The sequence below is a fragment of the Salvelinus alpinus genome, chromosome 13, assembly GCF_045679555.1.
Source record: "Salvelinus alpinus chromosome 13, SLU_Salpinus.1, whole genome shotgun sequence".
Taxonomy (NCBI): Eukaryota; Metazoa; Chordata; class Actinopteri; order Salmoniformes; family Salmonidae; genus Salvelinus; species Salvelinus alpinus.
In genome coordinates, this window is record NC_092098.1 from 48690319 (window position 1) to 48704833 (window position 14515).

Below are 14515 nucleotides of genomic sequence, written 5' to 3' on the forward strand. Positions count from 1 at the left end.
TCTACACACAATACCCCATAATGACAAGGCAAAAAAGGTTATTGGAAATGTTTGCAAATGTATGAAATAAAACACATTTACATAAGTATTCAGACCCTTTACTCAGTCCTTTGTTGATGCAACTTTGGCAGCGATTACAGCCTCGAGTCTTGGGTATCACGCTACAAGCTTGGCACACCTGTATTTGGGGAGTTTCTCCCATTCTTTTCTGCAGATCCTCTCAAGCTCTGTCAGGTTGGATGGGGAGTGTCACTACATAGCTATTTTCAGGTCTCCAGAGATGTTTGATTGGGTTCAAGTCCGGGTTCTGGCTGGGCCACTCAAGGACATTCAGACTTGTACCGATGCCACTCCTGCATTGTCTTGGCTGTGTGCTTAGGGTTGTTGTCCTGTTTGAAGGTGAACCTTCGCCCCCAGTCTGAGGTCCTGAGCGCTCTGGAGTAGGTTTTCATCAAGGATCTCTCTGTACTTTGTTCTGTATATCTTTCCCTCAATCCTGACTAGTCTCCCAGTCCCTGGCACTGAAAAACATCCCCACAGCATGATGCTGCCACCACCATGCTTCACCGTAGGGATGATGCCAGGTTTCCTCCAGACGTGACGCTTGGCATTCAGGCCAAAGAGTTCGATCTTGTTTCTCATGGTCTGAGTCCTTTAGGTGCCTTTTGGCAAGCTCCAAGCGGGCTGTCATGTGCCTTTTACTGAGTGGCTTCCGTCTGGCCACTCTACCATAAAGGCCTGATTGGTGGAGTACTGCAGAGATGGTTGTCCTTCCGGGAAGGTTCTCCCATCTCCACAGAGGAACGGTTTCTTGGTCACTTCCCTGACCAAGGCCCTTCTCCCTGATTGCTCAGTTTGGCCAGGTGGACAGCTCTAGGATGAGTATTGGTGGTTCCAAACTTCTTCCATTTAAGAATGGAGGCCACTGTGTTCTTGGGGACCTTCAATGCTGCAGAAATGTTTTGGTACCCTTCCCCAGATCTGTGCCCCGACACAATCCTGTCTCGGAGCTCTAAAGACAATCCCCTCGCCCTCATGGCTTGGTTTTTGCTCTGATATGCACTGTCAACTGTGGGACCTTATATAGACGGGTGTGTGCCTTTCCAAATCATGTCCAATCAATTGAATTTACCACAGGTTTACTCCAATCAAGTTGTAGAATCATCTCAAGGATGATCAATGGAAACAGCATGCACCTGAGCTCAATTTCGAGTCTCATAGCAAAAGGTCTGAATACTTACGTAAATAAGGTATTTTACTTTTTTACTTGTAATAAATTTGTTAAAAAAACAACTGTTTTCACTTTGTCATTATGGGATATTGTGTGTAGATTGATGTGGGAAAAAACAATTGAATACATTTTAGAATAAGGCTGTAACATAACAAAATTAGAAAAAGTCAATGGGTCTGAATACTTTCCGAAAACACGTATGTACAGGGCTATTCAGACCTTATGAGGTCTGGAGCCCGCTGGTTTTCTGTTCTAATTAATTGTACCCACCTGGTGTCCCAGGTCTAAATCAGTCCATGATTATAGGGGAACAATGAAAAAACGCAGCAGAACTGGCTTTGAGGTCCAGAGTTGAGTTTGAGGGCTTTAGTATATTATGGTATAATACTCTATAGATGTATAGAGTATTAGTGACCCAATTCATTACTCACGTTTTCATATGCATACTCCTGCAATAATGGTTAATATGATGCATGTATGTATTATTGTATTATATATTCTGAGAATTCCAGCTTCACCAGGTTCCAAAGATGTAGGACTTGGATTTTCTGTTGAACTGTGAATAATTGTTCAAAACAAATTATATTGGTCGTGTACACATATTTACCATGTTATCGCGGGTGTAGCGAAATGCTTATGTTCCTAGCTGTTTAAGTATCCTACTAATACTTGAAGTACACACAACACTCATAATTCATTTCCTATAATATAATTCACCCATTTATTATGGTGCATTCAAGACAACCGGGAACTCTGGGGGGGAAAAACAAAGTCAAATCATGACGTCAGTGATCTTTAGGTAGGAAAGTTTGAAATCTAGAAAGATGCCAAGTTTCCGACTTGGAATTCCGAGCTGGATGACAAAAACGATTTTTCCCAGTCTGAGATTTTTGTTAACGCGAGATCCCAGTTTACTTGAACGCACTGAAGTCGGAGATTCCCGAGTTACCAGTTGTTTTGAACTCAGCATTACACTCTAAGAAACAACATCCAACATGTACTGGTAGGTTCACTGGGTTTCTGCTGACCATGAGGGGTACAGCCTCTGGATTGTTGTAAAATCCTGTCACTCACTCTTCGCCTTGACCTACCACAGGGAGGAGGTAGTGTTGGCCTATTCATTACAGGAGGAGGCATGAGGGTGAGTGAGTGGGATTGCTGCCATACTAACAAACTCACTCTTGTCCAGTTCTAAGAAATTAGGCATGCAGAGTACACCAAAATACCAAAACTTCAGGGCATTGCTTATCCCCGTTAGTTATTTTCCTCTGAAATGTAAGTCTAATTCTGCAATGCACATGGCTGATGTGAAATTTACTTCAACTCTCAAGCAACTTCAGACCATGTTTTAATGAATTGGTCATCTGTTCCTAAATTCCTGACTGGTTTCTATCTTGACCTTTTCACTACCCTTCAATTACATAGTTTAGAAATGTGTTTTTGATTGTTACTCTTTTTCAGAGGTGGTCAATCTATTTATTTCTGTCCGATATTATTTAGTATTTCTTGACCTGATATGATACCTTCAATCAGGTTTCTATGGAATATTTTTGTTTTAATGACGTACTGTGTAAAAGCCAGAAGCGTGAGCTACACCATCCAGGAGGAAAGGGGTATTGACATTTGGGGGTCATGGGAAGGAACACCTGTTACTTTATCTGTCACCCTTCACACGTTTCTCCACCCCAACCTTGACCACAAATATTGCCCATGCATTGCTGTTATTGCAAAAAAACGGATTAAAGTTTGGTCTTTGAAGTGACCGTTCCAAGTGTGCACGTGCAGACTCAAATGTGTCAGGATGTCACTCTCAGGAATGTGTGGCAGGACACTGTCATGTCTAGATGGGATACAGCTTTTGTTAACTTGACGTCAAAAGTAAATGTTTTGCATTCTAGCTAATCCTAAACCTTTTCTAACCTTAACCTAACTCTCATAACCTGCTACTTTAATTCTCCTAACCTACTGTGTAATTTCTCCTAAACCTGGTATGAAAAGTCCATTTTGACAAAAGCTGTATCCCTTATAGACGAAACCACAGGACACGCCCAGCCCTCTCACTACTGGGTTGACTGTCCTAAATATATATATTTTCTTTTTATTGAACCTTTATTTAACTTTATTTTAATATGACGCTCATGCTCAAAGATATAGCAAACCAGAAAGCCCACGTAGCCCAGCCCATATCACATCGGAATATGGCAACTTGCTAAAGTAACCGAGAATCATACATTACCTTATACCATGGGGCCAGAACAGTTTGTTATAAGGTTGGTAGGTAGCTAATGACAAAAATGGAATGAAATAATTTCTAGTAGCTAGGCTTCATTAGAAGTGGCTATGGGAATATCTGCATTAGCTAAAAACACATGTACATATTCAAATAATTTATGCAACCGATGATGCTTTATTAGACCTGCTGGATATGTGAGATAGAACTGCCATCTATTGGTAGGTATGGGTAACTATGGGTACACCACAAAACTTCCCCTTTAAGAATTGATGTTGCCGGAAAAAATAATCTGTATTTTTTTCCCCTATAAATTAGTGGTGGTGCTTGATCGAGTTGTATGGTTGTATTTGTGGGAAACGATGCCGGGATATGAATACGGAGATTACGAGGTAAATGTACAGGGTTTACGTGAAGATCGATATTTTTGTAAGGGGTAACGATTTAACGTTAGCATTTTCCACTGCTATAAAGGTAGCTAGCTAGCTAATGTTAGCTCGCTCAACGATTTTAGCCACGGGAGCTATGTATGTGTGTGAATGCACCTGCTAGCTTGCTATCCCAGCTAGTTGGGGGTTGTATCCATTGGGCCAGTTGCTGAATTTAGCATACATGTTTAGTGTTTGTAAGGAGATATACCAACGTGATTTGCTAATACTGCACAATTTAAACACTTGTCCCCCAACCCCCCTGATAATTTACATGTTTAAAAATATGTTACTATTAAATTGTGCCTTCATGTATTATAGTTGTGCTAAAATGTCAACTCCATTCTACCGAGACATTTACTTATGTTCGTTTTCTTAGCTTTTATTAGTTCTTATTGTTGTTGCATTGTCGAGAAGGAACCTGCAAGTAAGCATTTCGTTGGACAGTGTATCCTCTACATACGCACTAATACATTTTGAAACTGTAACCAGTTGGACTAGCTAACAAGAACCTTCGCTGTTGTATCGCTACATCCGCGCAGCCTCTCGCGAGACAGGAAACAGCTGATCTGGGAAGATGCGCAGCGGAAATTATATAAACATTGGCGTTTATAGAATGAGCATAGTAGATATTACATTGATATTTCTGTAGAAATGAACGAAAAGGAACTTAAGATACATTTCACCCCAGGGCACGTGGAGGTGGTGCAGGTAAAAGTAGGAGAGAGGGGGGAGAATCGGGGGCATTTTTACTGTTGAGAGAATTGCTACGTTAGCTAATAACCTTACATCACTGTATTACAATGAATTCATCTAGCTAATCCCGTTGCTAACTAGTGATGGTCGAAGTTGTCTAGCTAGCCAGTAGAGTTCAAATAAATTATTAAGAAATGATCGAGGCGAAGACTAGTAATGTCTCGAATCGTGTCTAATCGGTTTAGGCTCATTGGGCACCCATTTTGGCACCGTAGTGTGACAGGTACTGGGGTGTATTCATTACGCCTAGTCTGTTGCAAAACGTTTCGAAACAAACCTTATACTACAAACGCTCTTCAACGTAACGTAAGAGCTGTTGGGTTTAAACGGAAGTTGTAGATCATTTTTATTTTGTGGTTTTCACGCGTTGCCATTCCAATCTGAATAGTCTGCGAAGTGTTTGGTACAAGTTGCACATCTATAAATTATCGATTAATTCGTGCTCTAAAGTGGAGTGAAGTCCGCGGGGTACCTTCCCAACTTCTTCCAGACGCTTTAAAAAAAAAAAAAATGAAGACAGACGACTGAACTACAGCATCCGTTTAAGAACAAAACGGAATTCCATAGCATTTGGTGTAAACAGTTCCTGTTGCAGACAATGTTTTGCAACAGAATCAGCATAATGAATACACCCGGTTGCCACTTATCAGTACACAGTTCAAAATGGAAATGAAAGATCGTTTTACAACATTAGGCTGTAAATGATTAAATTAATTTCAAAATGTTTAGCTTCGTATAACTACAAGTTCATATTTAGAGCGGATGACATCAGTTTTTATATTGCCAGGAGTCATAACAAATCAATGTATAACTTAAGTTGTATTTTTCCTGTGTCTCTTCTTTAGGAGAATGTGGACATCCCCTATAGGCGTGTGCTAGTGACAGGGGCCACAGGGCTGCTTGGGCGCGCGGTTTATAAAGAGTTCCAGAATAATGCCTGGCACGCCTTGGGATGTGGGTATAGGCGGGCTCAGCCCCGCTTCCTACGATGCAACCTAACGGACGAGGACGCTGTGCGAGCGGTCATTCAAGACTTCCAGGTGAGGATCGAAGTCTGGAATATAACCGGTGTCTTTTGTCATTCTGTGTAGGCTGCAGAAGTTTTGGAAATACTGTATTCCTTGTGGGTATCATTGTCATCAGAAATTTAGATGATAAGCTAAACAGCCTAAAATGGGATAAATGGCTTAGATAGCATTGTACATACATATTCCTTACTTTATTAACCTTGTGTTGAATGTATTCTGTGTCATCTACCCAAGCCCCATGTGATCGTGCACTGTGCTGCGGAGAGAAGGCCAGATGTGGTAGAGCATCACACAGAGGCAGCCCTGAACCTGAATGTCCATGCATCTGGGACTTTAGCTAAAGAGGCAGGTGGGTCTGCTTTGTTATCAGAATCAAACACACTCAGAATTCATGATGCACAATTTCAGGTGTTGAATGTATACAGTTTGTCATATATACTGAACAAAAATATAAACGCAACAATTTCAAAGATTTTACTGAGTCACAGTTCATAGAAGGAAATCAGTTAATTGAAATACATTCATTAGGGCATAATCTCTGGATTTCACATGACTGGGCAAGGGACTGCCATGGGTGGGCCTGGGACAGCATAGGCCAACCCACTGGGGAGCCAGGCCCAACCAATCAGAATTAGTTTTTCCCCACAAAAAGGCTTTATTACAGACAGAAATACTCCTCAGCAGCACCCCCCCCCCCCCTCCACAGACAATCCCGCAGGTGAAGAAGCCGAATGTGGAGGTCCTGGGCTGGCGTGGTTACACATGGTCTGCAGTTGAGGCCAGTTGGACATACCGCTAAATTCTCTAAAACTACGTTGGAGGTGGCTTATGGTAGAGAAATGAACATACAATTCTCTGGCAACTGCTCTGTTGGATATTCCTGCAATCCGCATTCCATTTGCACCCTCCCTCAAAACTTGAGACATATGTGGCGTTGTTGTGTGACAAAACTGAACATTTTAGGATGGCCTTTTATTGTCCCCAGAACAAGGTGCACCTGTAATGATTATGCTGTTTAATCAGCTTCTTGATATGCCACACCTGTCAGGGGGATGGATTACGTTGGTAAAGGAGACACGCTCACTAACAGGGATGTTAATGCATTTCTGCATAAAATCTGAGAGAAATAAGCTTTTTGTGCATCTGGAAAATTCCGGGGATCTTTTATTTCAACTCATGAAAGATGGCACCAACACTTTACATGTTGCGTTTTATTTTTGTTCAATATAATAACTTCAAAACTGTGCAGAAATATTTAACATCTCTCTGGATAATGCGCTATATTAAATAAACAAATTCACAAAATGTTCAAAAATGTAAATTGGCTAATTTTTACTGTACTAGTGTGCCATCGAGAGGTTGTTGGAAATATAATATGACTATTAACAAGTTTCTAAAAAGCATGTAGGCCTATGGTTTCTACAGTTCACTGAACATATTTTCCTGTTTGCTTTGTGATATCTGAAGCTGGGATCTTCCTCATCTACATCAGCACTGACTACGTGTTTGATGGTCGGAACCCTCCCTACGGAGAGAACGACGCTCCTAATCCTTTAAATGTGTACGGCAAGTCCAAGCTAGAGGGGGAGAGGGAGGTCCTGAGACACAGCCCTGGTGCGTCAACACTACTCATTCCTTTACTATCGATGTCATTGTGGTTGTCATTGTGTTTGGTTTTTTGTACTCTATAGTCCTCCTTGGCTCCCTGATCCCCCAAATGTTAATCTGTCATTCCAATTCCTCCCCTGTGCAGGTGCGGCTGTGCTGCGAGTGCCTATACTGTACGGAGAGGTAGAGCGGGTGGATGAGAGCGCTGTGACGGTGCTGTGGGACAAGGTTCAGGAGGGGGCAGAGAGCTGCAGTGTGGAGCACTGTCAGCAGCGCTTCCCCACCTACGTCAACGATGTGGCTCGAGTCTGCAGACAGATGGCTGAGCGGAGGCTCCAGGTGAGCTCAAACTGACTCGTTGATTGAACAGCCCTAAGGCAATGTCTATGGTCTGGTCCCTTTATTATATTAATTGTATCTTCTGCATGTGTTTGTGCTTTCCAGGACCCATCAATACAAGGGATCTTCCATTACTCTGGAAAGGAACAGATGACCAAATACGAGATGGCCTGTGCGATTGCAGATGCTTTCAACCTGCCCAGCAGTCATTTGATACCGGTATGATAGCCTGTGTGCATTTCCTTTTTCTGTTACTCATGAATAAACGTGTATTTATTGATCGGTCTCATCTCATGCTGTTTCTCCCACACAAATGCATTTAAAGATAATTCTCCATCTAAACATTTATTTCCTGATGCAGTCCTTACGAGCTGTTTATCCCCCCCTCCCCCACCGCCTCTGACCCTCTTCTACCCCAGATGACAGAGCAGCCTGCCGGTACGGGGGCTCAGAGACCTCAGAATGCCCAGCTGGAGTGTTCCCGTCTTGCGCTGCTGGGCCTCGGCGTGGAGCCCATCCCCTTTAAGACGGCAGTGAGGGATAGCCTCTGGCCCTTCCTGTACGACAAGCGCTGGAGGCAGACTGTCTTCCATTGATCGCTGTCAGGAGGCCAAACGCACTGGATCAAGAGCAACCCTTTACCTACTTCAAGCTTTGACTTCTGCCTGCTCCTTAATTGAGAATGTATTTCATTGTGTATTAGGAAGTAACTGATTCAAAGAATTCATTGATTCCTGCTGGAATGCACATTGCCTGTGTACCAAACGCATGTAGTGATTTGACCATTTTGAGAATTTTGTTTAAATGTGTAGCTAAATTATTTTAATTCAACGTTCCATTATCTGCTGGATCAATTAATTTAGGTCATTTATGTGAAGCCACTGTAGAAAACTTGAAATGTCAAATTTTCCATACCAATTAATGGCATTGTTAAATATATGTAGTCTAAAGATGTTACTAAAAACAGAATTTACTTTTTTATTTTTGAAATGCATTTTGTCAATGGGTTACTTAAGTATGCCTACATTTTACTGATATGAGAAACATGCGTGTTTCTTCACACAAACCCAGGCTGGGTTTTATTCAGTTGGTGGAGACCTTTTTTTTCTTAGTCTGTATCAAGCACTGTATTTGTAATTCAAGCACAATATACAATCATACTGAAAGACACAGCAAAAAATAAAGAAATCGGTATCTTGTGACGTTTAGTCCTGCTCAGTTTGTGATTCTACCTCCTCAAAACAGTGTGGAAGATGCTCCCACTGATCCTAAACCTCCTGTGAAATGTGAAGTTGCCTATTGTAAGACTAAATCAATATCTTTATCAGAGAATAGCAAGTGAAGGTTGTTTGAGAAATTGAGGACATTCCTGTGAATTTGAGTTGCACAAAATGATATTCTGTAATTGTAATTTCTCTCATTAAAGCATTAAATGGTTTTATGATCTTAGATTCATTTTGGGGATTTTATGGAAGTGAAATGTGCTTCTAACTCAAATTAAGAAATCCTAAGATTTCCTGGGGTAACAATGTAAGAAATGTCATTAACCATCATTAACATCATTAACCAAACACATAATCGTTCAGGAAACAGACCTCCAAGACTGAAACTTTTTTTTTCCATAATCAACTGCTTGTTCAATGGCTCTTTAAACAAGTGGTGTCAGATGATAGGCCAATGCTGCTTTCAAAACACATGGAAATCTCAGACTTCTGACTTTAGTGTGTTCAGACTGCACTTGTGAAGGTGGTAAATTACCTTTTAATGGCGTCAGACCGAGGCTCTGCATCTGTCCTCGTGCTCCTAGACCTTAGTGCTGCCTTTGATACCATCGATCACATTCTTTTGGAGAGATTGGAAACCCAAATTGGTCTACACGGACAAGTTCTGGCCTGGTTTAGATCTTATCTGTCGGAAAGATATCAGTTTGTCTCTGTGAATGGTTTGTCCTCTGACAAATCAACTGTACATTTCAGTGTTCCTCAAGGTTCTGTTTTAGGACCACTATTGTTTTCACTATATTTTTTACCTCTTGGGGATGTCATTCGAAAACATAATGTTAATTTTCACTGCTATGCGGATGACACACAGCTGTACATTTCAATGAAACATGATGAAGCCCCAAAATTGCCCTCGCTAGCAGCCTGTGTTTCAGACATAAGGAAGTGGATGGCTGCAAACTTTCTACTTTTAAACTCGGACAAAACAGAGATGCTTGTTTTTGGTCCCAAGAAACAAAGAGATGTTCTATTGAATCTGACAATTAATCTTGATGGTTGTAAAGTTGTCTCAAATAAAACTGTGAAGGACCTCGGCGTTACTCTGGACCCTGATCTCTCTTTTGACGAACATATCAAGACTGTTTCAAGGACAGCTTTTTTCCATCTACGTAACATTGCAAAAATCAGAAACTTTCTGTCCAAAAATGATGCAGAAAAATGTATCCATGCTTTTGTTACTTCTAGGTTAGACTACTGCAATGCTCTACTTTCCGGCTACCCGGATAAAGTACTAAATAAACTTCAGTTAGTGCTAAATACGGCTGCTAGAATCCTGACTAGAACCAAAAAATTGGACCATAATACTCCAGTGCTGGCCTCCCTACACTGGCTTCCTGTTAAGGCAAGGGCAGATTTCAAGGTTTTACTGCTAACCTACAAAGCATTACATGGGCTTGCTCCTACCTATCTTTCTGATTTGGTCCTGCCGTACATACCTACACGTACACTACGGTCACAAGACGCAGGCCTCCTAATTGTCCCTAGAATTTCTAAGCAAACAGCTGGAGGCAGGGCTTTCTCCTACAGAGCTACATTTTTATGTAATGGTCTGCCTACCCATGTGAGAGACGCAGACTCGGTCTCAACTTTTAAGTCTTTACTGAAGACTCATCTCTTCAGTGGGTCATATGATTGAGTGTAGTCTGGCCCAGGAGTTTGAAGGTGAACGGAAAGGCTCTGGAGCAACGAACCGCCCTTGCTGTCTCTGCCTGGCCGGTTCCCCTCTCTCCACTGGGATTCTCTGCCTCTAACCCTATTACAGGGGCTGAGTCACTGGCTTACTGGTGCTCTTTCTTGCCGTCCCTAGGAGGGGTGCGTCACTTGAGTGGGTTGAGTCACTGACGTGATCTTCCTGTCTGGGTTGGCGCCCCCCCTTGGGTTGTGCCGTGGCGGAGATCTTTGTGGGCTATACTCTGCCTTGTCTCAGGATGGCAAGTTGGTGGTTGAAGATATCCCTCTAGTGGTGTGGGGGCTGTGCTTTGGCAAAGTGGGTGGTGTTATATCCTTCCTGTTTGGCCCTGTCCGGGGGTTATCATCATAGTGTCTCCTGACCCCTCCTGTCTCAGCCTCCAGTATTTATGCTACAGTAGTTTATGTGTCGGGGGGCTAGGGTCAGTTTGTTATATCTGGAGTACTTCTCCTGTCTTATCCGGTGTCCTGCGTGAATTTATGTATGCTCTCTCTAATTCTCTCTTTCTCTCTTTCTTTCTCTCTCTCGGAGGACCTGAGCCCTAGGATCATGCCTCAGGACTACCTGGCATGATGACTCCTTGCTGTCCCCAGTCCACCTGGCCGTGCTGCTGCTCCAGTTTCAACTGTTCTGCCTGCGGCTATGGAACCCTGACCTGTTCACCGGACGTGCTACCTGTCCCAGACCTGCTGTTTTCAACTCTCTAGAGACAGCAGGAGCGGTAGAGATACTCTTAATGATCAGCTATGAAAAGCCAACTGACATTTACTCCTGAGGTGCTGACTTGCTGCACCCTCGACAACTACTGTGGTTATTATTATTTGATCATGCTGGTCATTTATGAACATTTGAACATCTTGGCCATGTTCTGTTATAATCTCCACCCGGCACAGCCAGAAGAGGACTGGCCACCCCTCATAGCCTGGTTTCTTCCTAGGTTTTGGCCTTTCTAGGGAGGTTTTCCTAGCCACCGTGCTTCTACACCTGCATTGCTTGCTGTTTGGGGTTTTAGGCTGGGTTTCTGTACAGCACTTTGAGATATCAGCTGATGTAAGAAGGGCTATATAAATACATTTGATTTGATTTGATTTCAAGAAAACTGGGAATTTGGGGGGGAAAACTAGCTCTGACTGGGAAAAATAGTTTTGAAAGGTTTTTCAACTATAAATTCCAAGTCTGAAGCTCTGGCATATTCCTTGAGCTGATGCCATGTTCAAAACAACTGGGAACTCGGAAATTTCTGAGTTAAGTGCTTTCAAGACAACTGGGAACTCTGCAAAAAACAATCTCACACTGGGGAAATCTCGTTTTGAACGGTCATCCAACTCAAAGTTGTCTTGAAAGCACCATCAGAATTTCCGACCTGAAGATCACTGTCATGATTTGACCTTGTTTTTTTCTGAGTTCCAAGTTGTCTTGAAAGCACCCATAGAGAATGATAGATGTCTCTAGTGGCCAAAAGGCCATTTTAGCATGGGCAATGCCATTGCAGACTTCCACCATTTTAATGTAGTCAACTGGGTGGGACTTCCAACTTATTGTTTGATCCCTCCTGATGACCTTGTTGGAGTCATGTCATGATGAAGAAAATTGACTACTTCAACTGGACATTGCCTCAATGGCACAGCCCACACTGTCACATATTTTATAATGGCACAGATATAAAGACCTCTATCTACAGTGCCTTGCAAAAGTATTCACCCCCCTTGGCATTTTTCCTATTTTGTTGCATTACAACCTGTAATTTAAATTTATTTTTATTTGGATTTCATGTAATGGACAAAAATGGAAAAGTGGTGCGTGCATATGTATTCACACCCTTTGCTATGAAGCCCCTAAATAAGATCTGGTGCAACCAATTACCTTCAGAAGTCACATAATTAGTTAAATAAAGTCCACCTGTGTGCAATCTAAGTGTCACATGATCTGTCACATGATCTCAGTATATTTACACCTGTTCTGAAAGGCCCCAGAGTCTGCAACACCACTAAGCAAGGGGCACCACCACGCAAGCGGCACCATGAAGAGCAAGGAGCTCTCCAAACAGGTCAGGGACAAAGTTGTGGAGAAGTACAGATCAGGGTTGGAAACTTTGAACATCCCACGGAGCACCATTAAATCCATTATTAAAAAATGGAAAGAATATGGCACCACAACAAACCTGCCAAGAGAGGGCTGCCCACCAAAACTCACGGACCAGGCAAGGAGGGCATTAATCAGAGAGGGAGCAAAGAGACCAAAGATAACCCTGAAGGAGCTGCAAAGCCCCACAGCGGAGATTGGTGTATCTGTCCATAGGACCACTTTAAGCCATACACTCACGCTATGTCTGGCGCAAACCCAACACCTCTCATCACCCCGAGAACACCATCCCAACAGTGAAGCATGGTGGTGGCAGCATCATGCTGTGGGGATGTTTTTTATCGGCAGGGACTGGGAAACTGGTCAGAATTGAAGGAATGATGGATGGAGCTAAAGAAACAGGTTTCTTTAGGGAAACCTGTTTCAGTCTTCAAAAGATTTGAGACTGGGACGGAGGTTCACCTTCCAGCAGGACAATGAACCTAAGCATACCGCTAAAGCAACACTCAAATGGTTTAAGGGGAACATTTAAATGTATTGGAATGACCTAGTCAAAGCCCAGACCTCAATCGAATTGAGAATATGTGTTATGACTTAAAGATTGCTGTACACCAGCGGAACCCATCCAACTTGAAGGAGCTGGAGCAGTTTTGCCTTGAATGGAAAAAATCCCAGTGGCTTGATGTGCCAAGCTTATAGAGACATACCCCAAAAGACTTGCAGCTGTAATTGCTGCAAAAGGTGGCTCTACAAAGTATTGCCTTTGGGGTGGTGAATAGTTATGCACACTCAAGTTTTCAGTATTTTAGTTTTATTTCTTGTTTGTTTCACACCAAAAAATATTTTGCATCTTCAAAGTGGTAGGCATGTTGTGTAATGTTGTGTAAATCAAATGATATACAACCCCCCCCAAAAAAAATCTAGTTTAATTTTAGGTTGTAAGGCAACAAAATAGGAAAAATGCCAAGGGGGGTGAATACTTTCGCAAGCCACTAAGTCCTCTATCTATCTCTATGAAAGCACCACAAGTCGGCAGACTGTCTCAGCTGTCTTGACGACATCAACGCACCCATCGTCAAGTTTTCCTTTGCTGCCTGTGGAAACGGAGGAGCGTGCCTACAAGCAACACTCAATGGGTTTTTATACAAAGTAAATCAAGAAAAAGGCTTTGTTGATGCAAATATACAGAAGAAAATCGCATTACAGATAAGTCGATTCAACCCGAGGTAATACTGCAATTATTCACCCAGGCACATTATAGATATCTTTAACTGTGCAAAGGGAAGATTAGAAATTATCTGCTTGATTTATTTATTCTTCAATGTTGAATTTATACAGTTGTGTGTAAATTAAACTAAGGAAAGTTCAAATATAACTTTGGTGCTGCAGCTGCTTAAAACTACAGTTTTACTTTTCTGAAACAAATGTCAAAACAAATATAATATAAAAGTCTTTGATATGGGTGGGACTTGTCAGCCACAGAAAGGGCTCTTGGCCATATGACCCACACACATCTCCTTATTAACTGTGTCTGTGGAAGTGGAAAGTATTGCACATAATTCAATTCAGACCTAGACCTGTTCTCTGATTATCCTTACAATGTTAAGATATACTGAACAAAAATATAAACGCAACATGTAAAGTGTTGGTCCCATGTTTCACAAGCTGAAATAAAAGAGCCCCGAAAATGTCCATACGCACAAAAAGCTTATTTCTCTCAAATTTTGTGCACCAATTTCTTTACATCCCTGTTAGTGAGCATTTCTCATTTGTCAAGATAATCCATCCACCTGACAGGTGTGGCATATCAAGAAGCTGATTAAACAGCATGATCATTACACAG

At 42.1% G+C, this 14515-nt stretch overlaps 1 protein-coding gene across 2 annotated transcripts; it reads left to right on the forward strand.

Moving 5' to 3' along the window:
• Nucleotides 1-3686: 3686 nt before the first annotated feature.
• mat2b (methionine adenosyltransferase 2 non-catalytic beta subunit methionine) lies at nt 3687-8822 on the forward strand. 2 transcript variants are annotated; one of them, XM_071339690.1, is made up of 7 exons: nt 3687-3853; nt 5491-5685; nt 5908-6022; nt 7141-7287; nt 7427-7620; nt 7726-7839; nt 8040-8822. In XM_071339690.1, exons 1-7 carry the CDS (start codon nt 3734-3736, stop codon nt 8214-8216), a joined length of 1062 nt encoding a protein of 353 aa, XP_071195791.1. In that variant the 5' UTR covers nt 3687-3733; the 3' UTR covers nt 8217-8822. The 2 variants fall into 2 exon arrangements, with proteins under 2 accessions (XP_071195791.1, XP_071195790.1); XM_071339689.1 differs by lacking the exon at nt 3687-3853 and adding an exon at nt 4425-4600.
• The last annotated feature ends 5693 nt before the right edge of the window (nt 8823-14515 follow it).